The sequence below is a fragment of the Porites lutea genome, chromosome 8, assembly GCF_958299795.1.
Source record: "Porites lutea chromosome 8, jaPorLute2.1, whole genome shotgun sequence".
Classification (NCBI taxonomy): Eukaryota; Metazoa; Cnidaria; class Anthozoa; order Scleractinia; family Poritidae; genus Porites; species Porites lutea.
This window is the reverse complement of record NC_133208.1, coordinates 29,223,249-29,239,424: the sequence shown is the minus strand read 5'-3', so window position 1 is coordinate 29,239,424 and position 16,176 is coordinate 29,223,249. Positions and strand designations below refer to the sequence as shown.

At 39.6% G+C, this 16,176-nt stretch overlaps 4 protein-coding genes and 1 pseudogene across 4 annotated transcripts in view; 2 read left to right on the top strand and 3 right to left on the bottom strand.

The window, feature by feature from the left end:
• Window positions 1-7, bottom strand: part of LOC140945492 (uncharacterized) — a 2,446-nt gene extending 2,439 nt beyond the window's left edge. Inside the window, exon 1 of the mRNA XM_073394511.1 lies at window positions 1-7. This exon is cut by the window's left edge and continues 589 nt beyond it. Within this exon, the coding sequence (XP_073250612.1) occupies window positions 1-7 (7 nt within the window).
• A 906-nt stretch (window positions 8-913) lies between these two features.
• On the top strand, window positions 914-2,098 carry LOC140946263 (nucleotidyltransferase MB21D2-like; annotated as a pseudogene).
• Window positions 2,099-2,178: 80 nt separating this feature from the next.
• LOC140946271 (uncharacterized) lies at window positions 2,179-4,395 on the bottom strand. Its single transcript, XM_073395361.1, has 3 exons — window positions 4,180-4,395; window positions 3,268-3,324; window positions 2,179-3,050 (listed from the first exon to the last, which is right to left on the bottom strand). The coding sequence occupies exons 1-3, from the start codon at window positions 4,252-4,254 to the stop codon at window positions 2,436-2,438; spliced, it is 747 nt and encodes a 248-aa protein (XP_073251462.1). The 5' UTR covers window positions 4,255-4,395; the 3' UTR covers window positions 2,179-2,435.
• A 1,729-nt stretch (window positions 4,396-6,124) lies between these two features.
• LOC140946265 (uncharacterized) lies at window positions 6,125-10,328 on the top strand. Its single transcript, XM_073395356.1, has 3 exons — window positions 6,125-6,750; window positions 8,953-9,093; window positions 10,007-10,328. The coding sequence occupies exons 1-3, from the start codon at window positions 6,144-6,146 to the stop codon at window positions 10,273-10,275; spliced, it is 1,017 nt and encodes a 338-aa protein (XP_073251457.1). The 5' UTR covers window positions 6,125-6,143; the 3' UTR covers window positions 10,276-10,328.
• Window positions 10,329-11,285: 957 nt separating this feature from the next.
• On the bottom strand, window positions 11,286-15,936 carry LOC140946276 (COX assembly mitochondrial protein homolog). The gene is made up of 3 exons (XM_073395365.1): window positions 15,774-15,936; window positions 13,341-13,431; window positions 11,286-11,708 (listed from the first exon to the last, which is right to left on the bottom strand). The coding sequence occupies exons 1-3, from the start codon at window positions 15,928-15,930 to the stop codon at window positions 11,579-11,581; spliced, it is 378 nt and encodes a 125-aa protein (XP_073251466.1). The 5' UTR covers window positions 15,931-15,936; the 3' UTR covers window positions 11,286-11,578.
• Between the last annotated feature and the right edge of the window lie 240 nt (window positions 15,937-16,176).

The following is a 16,176-nucleotide window of genomic DNA, read 5'->3' as shown; positions in this document are numbered from 1 at the left end:
CAAACATCTCGAGAAAAGTACACTAGACAAAAAATGATCGATGCCAGATCTACAAACTTGCTTACAATTTCCTATATCAACGAATCATTTTTATCCCGATTCGTTCCCAGTCACACGCAATTTTGAGATTGACCGCTGGAACTCCGAACTGGCTTATATGGCGCAAGTTGAAGATGAAATCGACCGCTTATCTGGACATTCAATTGTAAGCCTGAATAAAGCTCTACATGAGCATTTAGATGAAGGTGGTTTCAGGGACCGCGGAGCAAGGTGAAAAGTGGGAGGGCTGACAATTGAAAATAATTTTTTCTAATAAACGACCAATATACACTGTCAGTTCAGATTCAATGCAAGAAAAGACGCGATTAGAATTTTAGTGTAGAAAATACTACACTGAAGTGATCTGAAAAATTTCTAACTATGGCCGTTCACTGTTCAAGTAATGAAATTCTTCTTGCCATCGAATATTTCATTGATTCGAAAGGAGAAAGACAAAATATGAAACTTTTATCAACTCAAAACAACTACTCACCTTCGTTTGGCTTGAAAAAGCTAGTAATTTTCTTTATTTCGTCTGATAAAACTGATAAAAAACTCTGCCGGAGCTGGAAGTACAAAACACGCTGCCGAACGAAGCGAAGGGGTGGCCAAGGCATGGCGTTTGATCAAGGGGCAAGTCGGCCACCGGGCACAATTACCGCGAAAAGCAAAGAAACCCACAAAATGCCTGGCGTTTGAAATTAAAGAAAAAAAACAGAGAATATAGCGGAATATAGGCGGAAAAAAACTTGTTTCAAGTCTTTTTTTATTTCAATTATTTTTCTTTTTAGCACAAAAAGTGGGGGCGGGGGCGCAAAAAAGTGGTGGGGCCGCGGCCCTACCAGCCCCTCCCCCTCCGCGGTCCCTGGGTTTTCAAGTTATGGATGATTTATCGAAACAGATATTTCCATCTGTGTTCGGTACAATCAAGAACTGTTTGTACAAGCCTTTAAGGAAACACCCTCTGTACAAGGAAGTGGAGTTTGTCTGGACTGGCAGTACAGCAGAAGGAGTGAATATTCCTAATTTTGAACGGCGTGGGGATGGAAAGCCTCATCTTGAATTCGAGATGGATATACTGTGTGTGTTTCGAGACATTGAAATAGGACGATCTGCAGACAGTCCAGGCATACTGATGAAACAAGAAGATACAAGCGAGGGATATTTTGTTTTGTTCTTAAATGATAAGTAATATAGAAGACGATGGGCTCAATTTAGTATTGTTCCAAGTGATCCAAAGAGCAAAGGGGAAATGTATCTTAATCCATTACATTACTGATGGTAGAAGACTTGTATAGGCAAATTGAACACATTTTTGGACAAATCCCATTACTAAATGAGAGATTCCCGTTAAAATTCAATCCACCAGCTGACACTTTGTCTATGTCTTTGGACTTTCAAAACATTACAATCAATTGCGATTTGGTTGTGGCATTAGAGTTACCTTCTGATTGTCTGCCAAAGGAATACCCGTCATGGGTAAAAGTACATGGAAAGCCAAACTGGCTCAGTGAAGAGGCTTTTGGTAAATTGCAACATGAGCATCTTCATCTTGTTGGAAAGTGCTCACCGAGTGGACATCCAAAGGTGGAATGGAGACTCTCTTTTTAATAGTGTCATAGAACTTGTTTTTATGCAGGAAATAGCATCACAATGTGCAGCTGCTATAACATGTTACAGAGTATTCAAGCAAATAAGGTTTTGGTATTTAAAATTCCCTGACATTCTTCATTCATATCATTTGAAAATGGTGTTTTTTCGAGCATGCCACAAGTACCCATTGAGCTTATGGACAGACAGCAATTTTGCAGCCAACCTTCTTGGACTTCTAGATGACTTGTTTTATTGCCTTGCCACAAAGTCTTTGCCAAGTTACTTCATTCCACATTATAACCTGATTGAGGGAATTCACTCTGATTTTCTGTTTACTTTGCTGGATAAATTGAATGAAGTAAGAAAAGATCCTGTTAAAAATATAACTGATTTGAAAAAATGAGCATTAAAATGACGCCTGTGGGTGGATAGTATTGGGTGGGCCTATTTTCCTATAACAAAAAAATGCAATAACCAGAAAAATAAAACTGCGTGACTTAAAAAGTGGTTAGAGCAAACAAGATCCCAAAGAAATAACTCACTCACTTTTCTTCAAACCCGTCTTTATTCACTGATCAGTCCTGTTACATAAGCTGCAATAGTTCATGATTTTTTCTGCCCTAGGCTTTCACTACTAATAAAATAATAATAACAAAAAAAGAAACCAGTGCACTGTCTATTTTTTTTTCCTCTGACAAGAGTTTACTTATGACCAGGGGCAACTTTACCTATTTAGTTTTTTCCCTTCTCCATTAGATTTCTTTAAAAATAAGATACAATGCATCTGATTTTATGTGACAGATCTACGCTTCATCTTGAATGATGGTGACTTTGATGAACTTGATTCCAACCCTCTCTCCTTTGCCACTTTTGTAAGTTTCCAGAATGAGCCCCTTGTTTAGCATCAGTCGCTTATTGTAGCCAACGGTCTTCACAAAGCCTCCGTCATGCGCGGTGTAACACGAGCCCCAGCGTTCATCCAATTTGAGAGTGAACACAAACTGGCCGGGATAGAAAGAGTCACTGGGCTTGGGAGTGATGGGTCCATACATTATGGAGGATAACTGTGTGTCAGAGGACCCTTCAATTTTATAACAGGGAGCGTTGCTGCCATAGTTCCCCTTGTCACAAGTTTCAAACCCAATAAAGTTGGTACCATCTGAGATTCCATATCGGATATCGCTATCGTGCACCTTTCCAATGTTGACGTCATGTGCTGCGATAATCTCAACAGTCAGCGGTGTATTGGGCTTCAAGCAACCAGCAGGGATCATGGGAACTTTTAAGAGAGCAGGGTTAGTCACAGAACCTGCATTGAATGTCAGCTGCTGGGCGGTTGCTGCGCGAGAAGTATCGATGTAGGATGCATGCGCCTCCAACCACAGAGGAGTCATGGTCTTATGGTAGATCACTTTTGACTGCAAAATATAAAGAACAAACAAACAAACAAACTTAAATATCAAAACCTGCTGAAAAGTACAAGGAAAGAACGAAATTTCGAATTCACTAATTCTGATCAGAAACAGGCAATGCAGAGTACAAGTTGCACAGCTGCTAATCACGAGAAAAAGGCTTAAGGTCATCAAATCGAGGGGAGACTGGAGACAAAGCTTATCTCTTCCGTTCCCAGTTTACCTCTGCTCCACATGATTCTGCTGTGCACGATGACTGCGGACAAAAGGAATGAACGACCTGAGGTCAAAAAACAGGAAAAATACATTTGAAACGCACACATCGTTAAAAACTGACTGAATTTCGTCTACATAAAACGTACAGTTCAGAAATTTACTTTAAATTCATTCGATGGGTTTAAAAAAACATTACCATTTTAATTACATCTTTTTTTTACTCAGGATTCAGTATAATAGAGATAGAGTCGTTCATGCTAATCTACCACAAATTTAAAATATCTTTATTGACATTTTCAAGCCAACATGAAATGTAAATGCAGCCATGTCGCTTATTTTGACTTACAAGTCTTTACAGAGACAATACAAAGTAAATGCAATACTCAATGATTACAAATATCGATACGTGATTACATAAAAAGTAAGGTTTTAAGGAAACATGAATGCGCTGTGTTGAAAATAAAACCTCGAGGAAGGACTCCCACTTTTTGCGAAAAAAGACAATTAGAGAAAACTCGCATGCTTCTCTTTCAAGACATCATTAGCCGCCCTCCACCGTCCCTTCCGGCGACGTGAGCATCATTTTACCAAGTTGCGAGAATAAAACAACATTGGAATCAGTACGGCTCGAGAACGACAGACTTAATGGAGATTTTGAAATGTTTTACTACGGGAATCGAATTAAAAGGCATTTCTTAAGATCAGTGGTGGAACACAGTGCCGGTTTTAATCCGGTAACTTAAATAAAAGCTTACTTGATAAATCTGATGCTAACTGCAGCTTTAAGTACTCTAAATTTCACCTAAAATTCTGAAAATAATCTTAGTAAGCTGCATACCCATTAAGGTCGTTGACTCAAGTTACTCTAAATATCGTTCTCAAATAATAATTTTCAATCGAAGACAATATCTTAACTTACAGGACAAATAAGGCCAATCAACGCCAGGAACGCTCCAGTACTTGAAATGAGTGCAAAAGAGATCGCCTTCATCATTTTTTTGACTTGATGTAAGCCTTAGGGAATTTCAACCTTTTTTGGCAATTCGAGTCTCCGGATAAACTATGACACGTTCCACACTTCACACAATGATAACTAATATATCCTTCACGAGTTCTTCAGTTTACGGCCAGTTTAATGAAATTCACAACAAGAATTTTTTCCTCGTAACTTTTGTTTATCTTTTTGTTCGGACGGAAGAAAGACCCTGAGGCGGATTAGGTTGTGGCCACACTAGGGTAATTAATAAAATAATTTAAGTTTATATTACACAAGAACAAGATTGATTGCTGCTACTGTACATCTTAACAGGCACCCGGTCGACTAGCATGCTGAAAGAGAAATTTACAGGTGACTTGCCCCCGGATGATCTGATCGTTGTTTACGTTCGATCAAGAGAGGATGAGCTATTTCGATACATATATTTAGTAGAAGCTGTCATCATGTTGATTGAGCTGAGTGATGTACATGTAAGAGCAGAATAATTCACTTTTTGGGTGTAAGTAAACGCAATTCGTTATGGAACTCTATAAAGCAAGCCAGTATTCTCTCTTGATTTGGACGTGTTGGTTTTTTTTTAAGAAGACAGTACTCGGACTAACAGCATCGAAAATAGAGCCAACTTTAAAAACAAGTAATGCCATAAATGGATTCCACTCACTTTCGGGGGACAGGCTCTGTCGACATTGACCAGAGCTTCAGTTGGAGGAATTCGCATTAATGTGGCCCAGGGCTCCGTTAAATCTCTGCCCCTCGCTCCCTAAAGGCCGATACACACCAGGGGTTTTGCTCCAGGAGCATGCTCCAGGCTCATTTTGCACGTGTCAGTACACACGTAGACTGTTCACAGTCCCCTATTTTTCCGTGTGATCGTCGAGATCGAGCGCGTCTCACCATTAATGGCGGCCATCTTGATTTTTAGATGTACCGAGGGGGCGGGCGTCGGGGATTATCGCCAAACCGTCCCCCGCCCCCTAAGTAGATTTGATACTCATCCCCAGGTTAGACTCGGTACGACTGAAAAATCAAGATGGCCGCCATTAATGGTAAGACGCGCTCGATCTCGACGATCACACGGAAAAATAGGGGACTGTGAACAGTCTAGTACACACGAGGGAGCGTTTTCAACTTCGCTCAATTTGCCCCGGGAGCTTGCTCCCAAATATTTAACCGGTTAAATATCGTGGAGCATTTTGCGGGGTGGAAATTCTGCTCCCGAAGATGAAGTATACCCATGAAATCGTTGGTACACACGGAGGAGCTTTGGTCTCGGAGCGTGCCCTGGAGCATGCTCCGGGAGCAAAATCCCTCGTGTGTATCGGCCTTAAACCTTGTACACAATCGTCAAAGAAAGTTTACGCATGAAAATAAATAATCGGAAGAATTAATTCCACAATTGTAACTTAGAAAGACTCAAGTAGAAGAGCCAAGAGTAATAGGCTTCTAACACAAATATTTGATAACGAAAGAAGAAATTAATTCCAAACAGAACCAGTCCGATTGGACCAGTTTGCTGAAATAACATTCAGAACAGGCCCAGGGAAACAGTTTTCATTTTTCTTGTTCGGCGAAAAAGCACAAAGCGGGCGTGGAGCGCAAGACTAGCGCGAATGGGGAGGGCACCTTTCCCTGTCGCGCGTGTCTGCCGCTCCTCCTTGCTCGCTTTGCGCTTGCCTTCGCTCTCCTACTCAAGAACGCGGAAAAAAGAAATGCCTGTTCTACAGGCTATAGCTAAGATTAATATCCTTCCAAGTACAGAAAAATGCTGATCCACGAAAGTGAGCATCCGGAAAAATAAAGTGCCGATGTCACAGTGATATGGGCATCCCCGCGTTTTGGGCATCTGGTAAACAGATAAAAGTTGCAGAAAACTGGTACCGAACTGAATGAACTTGAGGGAGTCTGGGTTCTTGAGGGTATACATGGCGGACGAATTCCTTCAAAAAGCGCTGCAGAAGGCTCGTATTTTTGGCGATAAAATCTGGAGCCGTGTAGTTTCAACTGAACAAAAATGCACGCAAGTAGATATGGCCGATGCAGTGCTAGCTTCTGCACTAAGTGGAATAACATTTCCTCTTTGTCTTGGTGTCCTACAAACTGGATTGTTTCGCCCTCTAAGGATAACTTCAAACCGTCGCTTTATTGGTTCAGCCTTCGGTACTGTTTCTTTGATGGTCTCTGGAAGCACAGCCTCAGCTGTATTTCTTTCCAGCATTGTATTTTTTAAGGAAATCAAGGGCAGCTCCTTACGAATCTTAACTGAAAAACTCCATTCTTTTATGCCAAATACGACAGTAGATGTGGCAGTTTGTTCCAGAGATATTCCTCTGTGCGGAGTTGCAAGCTTAGTGGTGTACAAAATTTTTGGCGGAAGGTTCCGATCAGTTTTGCCAAGTAGCTTGATTCATCCAGGAGCATTTGCTAAAAGGTATATTCCAGCTAAAGGGAAAAGATATGCTTCTGATGGTGTGAAAAGAAAGCTTGCGTTAATGGGTGAGTTTTTAATCCTTCAAGGCTTTCAAGAGAATATCAAATAAATGGCCTCACAGACAATTAGCCCCCAATCTCTAGATGATCAGCCCCAAATCTTGAAATGCATATGAATGCTTTAGACAAATTAATTTCGCTGTGGCTATACGCTGGGCAGCCAGGAAGGGTCTAGGCTTGCTACTAGTTGACCTAGTTCTTACCCAGGTGAAAAAAGAGCAAGCAAAGCGAGCTTCATTGAGGTTCACGGAAAAAAAAATGCAAGGACTTTTAGAAAGTCTAAGAAGGGTCTTAAAAAAAGTAAATGTCCAGCAGTCAGAACATTTTCTAGAATTTCTACAAAATCTCTTGTTCTAATCATTTGAAAGCATTCTATCGTCATTTAGAATTACCAAGCAGGCCTGTAGCTAGGTTGTTTTATAGGGAGGTGCAATCCAATGCGGAGATGGACCAAATGAGGCCGGAGGGGCAAGTCTCTGTCTCTGCTGGGGGGGGAGCTTTGGTTGTCTGAGACTGAATTGCCCTGCAAGTTTGCAATTGGGAGGAGCTCACTTCAAACGCGTTAGCGTAAGTCCAGGGGCATGCTCCCTCGGAAGATGTTTAAATTTTACCCCTCTGAAATGGTTGGATGGAAATGCATTTAAAACTAGCATGGTGTGGTGAAACATATCTACTTTCAGCAAAAAACACGTCGTCATAAAAAAAATTTTCTCCGCAAAACACATAATGCAACAACAACTATTCTCCAAACCGTTGAACTTGTTCGATAACGGAAGTTTAGCTTCGTGTTGAACTAAAACAGCTGATGCAAGAACAAAAGAAAAGAAGAAAAGTTTTTTCACTTTCATTGTTGCAAATTTATGGTAGAAATATAAAACAATGGGTTTTCAGGTAAAACGTTGAATAGAAAAGTAACTTCGATTTTTTTTCTAGTATTACTCCCAGCCCCTCCCCCTACACAGTCCCTGCATCAAGCTCCAAGCTAACAGTAACAAGAGTTGTGTAGCTTTAATAGGAGTTTTAATATCCTCTAATTAAAAGCAACACAAAGAGCTGGATCCAGCATTTCACAGCTGAAGGGGGAATCTCATACTCACCAACTGTTAAAATAACAATTCAGATCCAACATTTTGCAGAAAACTATGGCAAACAAACCCTAAAGGGAATTTTTATTGAGCAATGAAAAAATGTCTTGTGGGCACACCAAATCCCCCTTTTATACTTTACGAAGGCTAAAACACTTTTTGTGGAAAGGGTGAGTCAGGCTTGTGACCTTTTTCACGGCATTTTCAATTTTACTACACAATCAGTAAACTAGAATAGAACAATACTCCTACTTCACTTTATTTTAAATCACTGATCAATAAAAAAGTGGATCTCTGGTCCCTGTGAGGGTTTGTGAGCACACCCATTGCACCCCCCCCCCCCCCCCCCTCCCTTCAGGCCTACCAAGCGATCAGGAAAAAAAGAATAGCTTTGCACTCATTTTGAGTGGTTGTGGTTTCTTGGCCATAGAGAAGAGTCGATGCCATTTCGACACAGAAGTTCAGAAAATTCTAGAGAAAAAATTCTCTAACAAACTACTGAAAATTAGATCATCAGAGTGGCCGCAGGCAGAAGGGGAATAGTCAAGAATAGGGTTAGTACGACTATCTAATATACTTATTTTAAGATTTACTGTAGCTCTGCCATTGATTTTCCCGTGTGTAATTATGATAATATTTTGTTATAATTATATCTAACTGAGGGAGCCCATTCCTTATAAGCCCAGTGGCTTCTCTTGGGCTTCCTCGTCATGAGAGTTAAGGTAATTAGATTTTATTTGATTCGTATAATGTTTTTGGCAAACAAAACAATAAACAATAAACAATAGAAAAATGGAAACACTGTAATTCTTGGGGTCCTTCTGCATTTACCATCATCACAAAAAAGGTTTTTTTTGTTACACATAATCTGTGCCTCAGTACCTACAGAAAGAACCAATTCTTGGAACTATGACTCTGTTGAGCTTTTTAAATATCCCACTTATGAAACCAAGTATTGATTTGCATGAAGGTGTAAGTGCTGCATCTTTGATTATGACTCTTACTCTGTTGCTAGTGATAACCAGCTTATAAGCCCTGTTTTTATTAGCAAGTCTGGAAATTATGATTTCTTTAATTGTGGTTTTATTTATAACATAATCACTACAGTTTTTACATAACACAGGAAGAATACATGGTTGTCACTCTTGTGGAAAACGTTGGAGAACTACTTTTGTGGGAGATCATATCCCACCCAACATGCTGGTTAAAGAAGGACAAAAGCAGAGGTTCTATCCACAATGTAGGAATTGCTCTTATCAACAAGGTAAGATTACTTAACTTTCACGGTGAGCATATAGTATAGGATGCAAAAATGTGCATCCTTGGAATTACTTTCCCATTTTTTCTTCGTTTGAGCTCAAACTTTGCAGGATGGTAGAACTCTGTATCCCAAAAAATCCTATGTTTTTTGTTTTTCGATATTGACGGTTCTTGGCAGGAAAATGATGTCACAAGAGTGACAGCAAAATCTATTTTTCAAGTTCGGGCAAAACAAATAAATAACCTTGACGTGACAGAAACAAATGTGAAAAACTTTTTGGAAAAGCTCAATTGCTTTAGGAGATGTATAGCATCTTGAAATGTACTTATGTTTCTTGGTAGTAACAAAATGGCAGGAAATTCAAAAATCAAAACTGTTAAACTCGAAAAATAAAAAACATAGGATTTTTTAGAACACAAAGTTCTAACATCCTGCAAAGTTCGAGCTCAAATGAATAAAAAAAGGAAAAGTAGTTCCTAGGATGCACCTTTTTGTGTCCTATGTGCCCACCATGTTCATGTTCCACATGTTTGGGCATTTTCATTTCTGATGAATTTTTAAATATAGTTGAACCATCAGTAAGTGACAGCCCAGAATGACAAGTTTTAGTAGGAGCTAACAATTTAGTCCAGCCACAAGGGCTCTCTTCTGGGTTGAGGTCCAGACACATCTACTTATTTAAAAAGAATTTATTGATTATGAGCATATACACAGGGATTGAAGAGATCAGACCATGTGTTATGTGACCGTGCTGACATGTTGAGAAACACGCTGACATCATTTAAACTCTTAGGTAAAAAACCCATTATCACCAAAAACCAATCAGATTGCAAATATACCAAACAATGCAGATCATTATTTTGTCAAAATAGCCTTTTTCCCTTTTTAACTTTTTGCCCTCTTGTATATCTGTCAGGTGCAGCACTGTCTTTAAATTCAAAACAGTTATTAATCAAGACACACAGCTCATCACTAAGACGCTATCACTTGTGGTTACCTTTGCCAATTCCTTTGGCAATGTTACGGAGTTACGTCAAAGACAAGTCAGAGAAACAACAGTCACCAGTGAAATCTGACAACAAGTGTCAAGAACCAGACAAGTTACAAAATGCGATCTTAAAGAGAATTTTGAAGTTTCTCAGATATGGAGGCAAGGATAATGGAGAAGATGATGATAACAGTTAACTTCTCATGCATTTTTTTAGACTGCAAATTAAACAAAGTATATTTTTGTAATCAATAAAATGCCACAGGCTAGAAAATAATGGATGTGAGTTTGGTTGTTTAACCTTGTAAGCCTTACACAGTGTCACATCACACTAGTCCTTTGCAAGGCAGATCCAGATCTCCTATTTTTAGACCAAACTGAGGACCAAAGGGCTGAAAAAATTTTTTTTGAGAACAGCCCCCCCCCAATCTCAGGGCCTGGATGACCCCCCCCCCCCCGTCCCAGCAGTGATCTCTTTCGGCTACCAGTGGCCAGTCGGATTCAGCACAAAATGTTGCTAATGGTCTTCTAATCTCTCTGTGGTGTACCACCTGTCTAGCTGAAGAAGCTTCTACATGTAAGTTTCAAAGAGGATGTTGTTTACATAATTATCATCCTAAGATCAAACGGCAGCTACAAATTAAAGGTTCCCAAAGCAAAGTGCAAGACCCACAGGGACAGGGCCTTTCCTCATGTTGGCCCCTCACAGGGGAACACTCTTCCTTTAGCTATCAAAAGTACCTGGAATGGACAGTATATAATTTCGTTGTCAAGTGTTATCGGTGTTTTATTCTCCTTTTCTTCGGATTTGGTGTTTCAATAACTTTTTCCATTAGCAACTGCCAATGGTGAAATCAACATGCGGCTATAAATAGGAAACCTGGGTGCAAGGACCCTTTTCCCTAAAATCTTGACAGACAGTGGTAGAGGGCCTATAGGTAGTAGACCACTAGAAACAGCTTTTATTGAATCCCCTGACCATACATCAAGGAATAGCCTGCGAGCAAGCTCTCCAAGGCGCTCTGGCTGCAAGGCAGGAAAAGGATCAAGTGTCACCATCTTTTTTTTTTACATTTCATTGATGTTGGAAATTGAAGGTAAATTTATTATCCACAGCAAGATAGTTGTCCTGCATTTATTTACTGGTATGTGATGCTACTTTTTATTTCTGACCACGTCAGTAGAGGAATATTTCTCACAAGGCCAAACTGAGGATGCAATGAATGCTCTGAATTAGTTTACATACAGTGAAATTTTCGCTAGAGTTCTGAGCTCATTCTTATAAAAGTTTTTGCTTCTATGCTTACCAAAATGTCATAGGTTCTTAAAACGTTTGCTCATTTTCTCAAATTTGTCCCTGAAGTGGCCTCTTAGCTCAAGGCTGTTATGGAAAGATTGCCCTTACAAGACAAGCAGGTTCCCACACAATCCTCTTCAAAAATCTCAGTTCTTCTCGCATGTAGGAAAATGTTCCTCTTGAAGGACTGCTAGGAATGTAGTTCACATTATTACTGAATCTTTCTTCTTGAAATCTGCTGCTTGTCCAGACTGTGCATACTGCTTTTGAAAATCTTCTCTTCTCTTTAGGTACTCCTCCTTACATTCTTCAACAAAGTCTTTGTCCTGGTAACTAAGTAATGGAAATTCAGTAAAACAATTTAATTAGAAGTATGTTAAAAGAAATACTATTACATATTATAAAATAACTAAGATAGTACGCGCGCTCTGATTGGCCGAGAGGAGTGTTTGCATCAGAGTATGTAAACATGGTTGTGGTGTCAAGTTGTTTGGCTTTTCACGCGCTAATCACGCAAGCACAAATTTGAAAAAGTTTTCGAGTTCCAAACTCGACAAGTTTACTTTATTTACCCATTCCTTCGTCGGCTGAAACATGGAAAATCGTTACAAAGAAGGCGAGTCAATTTTTCTTCGCTTAAGCTGACATTTTAAGCGAGAAAAATCCGTATTTTGCAAAGCATCTTTTTGCAAAACGAGAACTGATTACACGTGCAAGACTTCGTGGACAAGATTTTGCGACTGGTAAGAATTTCTCTTTTAATCAGAGCCATACAAAACGGTTTTGCGTTTTTTTCTCGGGAAAGTTATTTTGTAAAAGCAATAGAAAACTTTTTTCCTGTTTCCTGTTTTCCTGTTTTTTACTCGAGGCGTTGGGAGAATTCTCGACGGTTTCTCCCAACCCCTCTCGTGTTTATATCAGGCTATGCAAACACGGAAAATGTTTTCTATTGCTTAAACACCAATCACTGATGCTGGCAGGTTTCTTTGCATCAAAAATCCAAAAATTTTTGAGAATTAATTTATCAAGATTTTGTAACATTTTGTAATTACAATCCACTCTCAAGTTAAACCATTCTTCAACTAGTTTGATTCAGATTTTCCTTTGTTTCCCACCCTAACTTACTCATAGAAGACAAAAGAAATTATTGTCTAACCTGAGAACAAATCTACCTACAACAGTGACATTTCTCACAATCTACTGATAACCAACTTGAGCTTTGCCCTGCAAGTAGTCTCTCACCTTCTACCAGTCACTTATATCACAGAAACATAGACAAGACATAGATGTGCTAATATACTACAGTGAGCCTAAGTCACCATATCACTACAGTACTTTAATAGTACTTTTATCTCATTTTACTTTTATGCCTTGTCTTAATATGTCAGAATGTGATGAGCAAGGAAAAAGAGAATGAGTTCTACTACAAACCATGTTAGAGCAAAAGGACAGACGTCATACCTAGACAACACCACACATGTCAACTTTCTTTTTTATGGGTCACCGCATCTTCAGAGTGATAATATCAAATTTAGGGCTCTTCTGTGCTTTAGTTTGGACTCCCAAATTTCCCAAAAATTCAAAAAAGTTATATTAAGGTTTCTGGTGGTATTTTTCCAAGTGTTTCACAACTGACAAAAAATATTTGGCCTTGACAGTCATGTATGCAAACTTACTGTTGTTAATGGTCTGTACATCATACAAAACTACCTGTAATGTCCTGAGCCACACCCAACTATGATTTTGGGGGACTGAGTCAATTTGTGTGTATCAGGGGTTGGGTGTGTTGATAGTGGGAACCTTAAGGGGAAGGTACTGAGAAAAATACACTCTCCAGATTTTAGATCTTCAGGGTTTGGCATCTCTACAACACCACCTGAAGATGTTAGATATGCATGCTTAAAGATGTTAGATAACCTAAAGATGTTAGATATACATGTTTGAAATTGAGTTCCTTTTACTTACTAGTGTGTCATACAATCTTTCATTGCTTGGTTTTCTTTACGGCAAGCCCACACTACTGACACGGTTCTTGACTTTGCACACTGTGTAAAAGCTGTAAAATTAGGAAAAACAGAAGTAAAAATACTCAAACTTTCAAATGGCTTTTCTCCTTCATTTGACTGTTTGACTCGGGATGCAATCCATTCAACCAAAATTTCCCGGTGGAATTTCCACAATTCCCCTGAATGAATGGAGTGGTATTTTCCAATAATTTCAGGGTTTGCAAATTTTATTGATGAGTGGAGTCAGTGTGACTTCTGCTTCACAAATTTTGGAGTCATTTTGGAAGATTTGGAGTCAAGTGTCACGACGAAAAAAGCCATTTTCAGACTTTCCAGCACGTGGTCCTGGCATGTATACACTATCGTGAGGGATACACGATCGTAATTTACCCTCTTCCTGTTTGGTGGTGCAGTATAATTCTTTAATTTCGATCATTTTATTAAGGTTTACAAGGTTTACAATTAACGTAAATTGTATTTGTTGTGAAAAAGGTAAGGACAAAACTGTGTTTGTTACCGAAAATTTCTGGAGTCGAAGTGGCTCCCTGTTTGTTACCGAAAATTTCTGGAGTCAAAGTGACTCCCTCCGTAACCTCAGTCAGAGTCATCTGAACAATTTTGGCGTAAAATACGCCAAATTTGGTGTATTTGCGAACCCTGAATTTACTGATCACCGGTGACATCATCAGTGACAACAATACATGAAACAAAACAGAAATCATCTGCAAGTTTTTACAATGCATTTTTTGACCTGTTGAAACCTTTCAAACAAGTCTTCACTCTTCAAAGAACACTCTCATCATCAATACAATGCTTGTAACTACGCAACTCATTTAGTCAATGAACTCAAACAAGCAAACAAGCAACATTTAAAGTTAAAGGGTTAACAAGAAAGTAGCAAAAACATTCTACATTTCTAGATACAGTCATGTACCAACAATATTGTCGAACTTCGTGGACAAAGCTGCTCAACCTGCGGCAGTTAAATAATTATTGCAAGTGACGTTTTCAAAACAAGATTAATTGCTCACCATGTCAGTGATATCGTGAGCAGGAAACAGACAGGTAGTTCTCAGAAACAACAATCTGGCCGAATAGAACAGGAAATTTCAGTCGGACCAGTCATCTAAGCTAAAGAGGACCACCTTCACAGGTGATCCCAAATATTTCCGTAGGACTGAACCAAAATTAAAGACCATTTCATTTAACTTCAAACAAAAATTTCCAGAAATGTTGGTTGAATGGATTGTGCACCTGATATTCCACTACAAATCCTGCGTTCTGATTGGCTGATATATTAATACTCGTTACTTGTCAGCTCATACCTTGCGAGCAGAGGCTACATTTTTGCTGTGTGAGCTGGTGTGCGAAAAGTAGCCTCTGCCGACAACCATTCAAATCCATCCAGAAATCTGGACGAATAAATTTAAAAAACGGGCTTTTTACTGTTCTTGACCAGTTTAGAGCATTGCGTGAGTCTTGCGCAAGTCTTGCGTAGGAGATCGCAGTTGTTGCTATTTTTTTTTTCCCGCGAAATTTGCGCCATTTGACGACAGACCTGACGATTAATATTATTATTTTGCTTGCGAATCGTGTGACAAATTTCTCGCATGCACGATAAAAGTTATCGTTACTTTTCACACACCAGCTAACACAGCAAAAATGTAGCCTCTGCTCGCAGGGTAGTCAGCTCATGAAGTAGTGGGCTAAAAAGGTGGTGGAAATATACTTGATTAACAGCACCAAAAAAGTTGTCCTTTAATACATTTGCAATCATAACAATATACGTCCACCTCTCCATTTTCTTAGGGCCTCCATCTCTACGATAAAATAAAATGAGCTTACTCCAACATGTGAAATCAAAAAAGAGCAGAAACCCCAACCCAGCTAACAGTTTCAAGAGATTTAGGCCCAGTTCAGACGTCGTGCTTCTGCCGTGCCGAACTTGATTGTAATTTGGTTCGACTGTAGCACGGCAAGAAAACAACTTTGATTCAGACGTTGTGCCAGAGTCGAACCAAATTCAGGATTTACTGATGCCTCGTGACAGTTCTTCTCCAACTCCCCGTGGGAACGCAATCTCGTCAAAATACATTAATATAATTTATGAAATTTGTTTAGCGCGGCAGAAGCACGACGTTTGAATCGCTGCCGTGCCAGAGCCGTGTGGCACGGCAGCGCTTGTCGAACTTAATTGCTTGCCGAACTTAATTCAAAAGTTTGATTCAGACGCCGTGCTTCTGCCGTACTTTTGTCGAACTTAATTCCTGAATTTAGTTCGGCACGGCAGAAGCACGACGTCTGAACTGGGCCTTAGAAGATGTTCCCGTCACGTACAATTTCCAAATGATTTGTCCCTGATGGAAACGGTTATAATGTCTTTATTGTTTACCTTTAACCAGATCATCACATTTGGCCTTCGCTCTTTCTCTCACAATTTTAGGAATAAGAACTTCTTTTTCCACATATCGCAAATGATTACCGCGTGCCCATGGAGGTATTTCTTCGGATACATCGCTTGTTGCTACCGACGTCGATGAAGCAGCCATATTAGAACTTTCCTTCCCATAACACCCTGCGGTCGAGGAGGTAAATGATTAGACCCGGGGGTGGGGGGGGGGGGGAGGTACTCCCTTATAAAATTGCGCCGTTTTGGTCTGAAAACGGGTATGGTTTCCGAGGGAACTACGGGAGTGTATAAACGTGTTTTTTGTTTCAGTTCCAAGTGAATACCGAGAAAGAAAGAGTAATAGAGCGGTTTTCACTTGACTGTCGTAAAACCAAAACCAAAGTAA

Coding starts and splice junctions, on each gene's coding strand:
- LOC140946276 (XM_073395365.1), bottom strand. CDS start 15,930: ATGGCTGCTTCATCGACGTCGGTAGCAACAAGCGATGTATCCGAAGAA. Junction 13,432..15,773: donor ATGTGATGATCTGGTTAAAG/GTAAACAATAAA, acceptor CTAATTTTACAG/CTTTTACACAGTGTGCAAAG. Junction 11,709..13,340: donor AAAGATTGTATGACACACTA/GTAAGTAAAAGG, acceptor TCCATTACTTAG/TTACCAGGACAAAGACTTTG.
- LOC140946265 (XM_073395356.1), top strand. CDS start 6,144: ATGAACTTGAGGGAGTCTGGGTTCTTGAGGGTATACATGGCGGACGAA. Junction 6,751..8,952: donor AAGAAAGCTTGCGTTAATGG/GTGAGTTTTTAA, acceptor TACATAACACAG/GAAGAATACATGGTTGTCAC. Junction 9,094..10,006: donor GAATTGCTCTTATCAACAAG/GTAAGATTACTT, acceptor TATATCTGTCAG/GTGCAGCACTGTCTTTAAAT.
- LOC140946271 (XM_073395361.1), bottom strand. CDS start 4,254: ATGATGAAGGCGATCTCTTTTGCACTCATTTCAAGTACTGGAGCGTTC. Junction 3,325..4,179: donor TGATTGGCCTTATTTGTCCT/GTAAGTTAAGAT, acceptor TTTTGACCTCAG/GTCGTTCATTCCTTTTGTCC. Junction 3,051..3,267: donor CAGAATCATGTGGAGCAGAG/GTAAACTGGGAA, acceptor TATATTTTGCAG/TCAAAAGTGATCTACCATAA.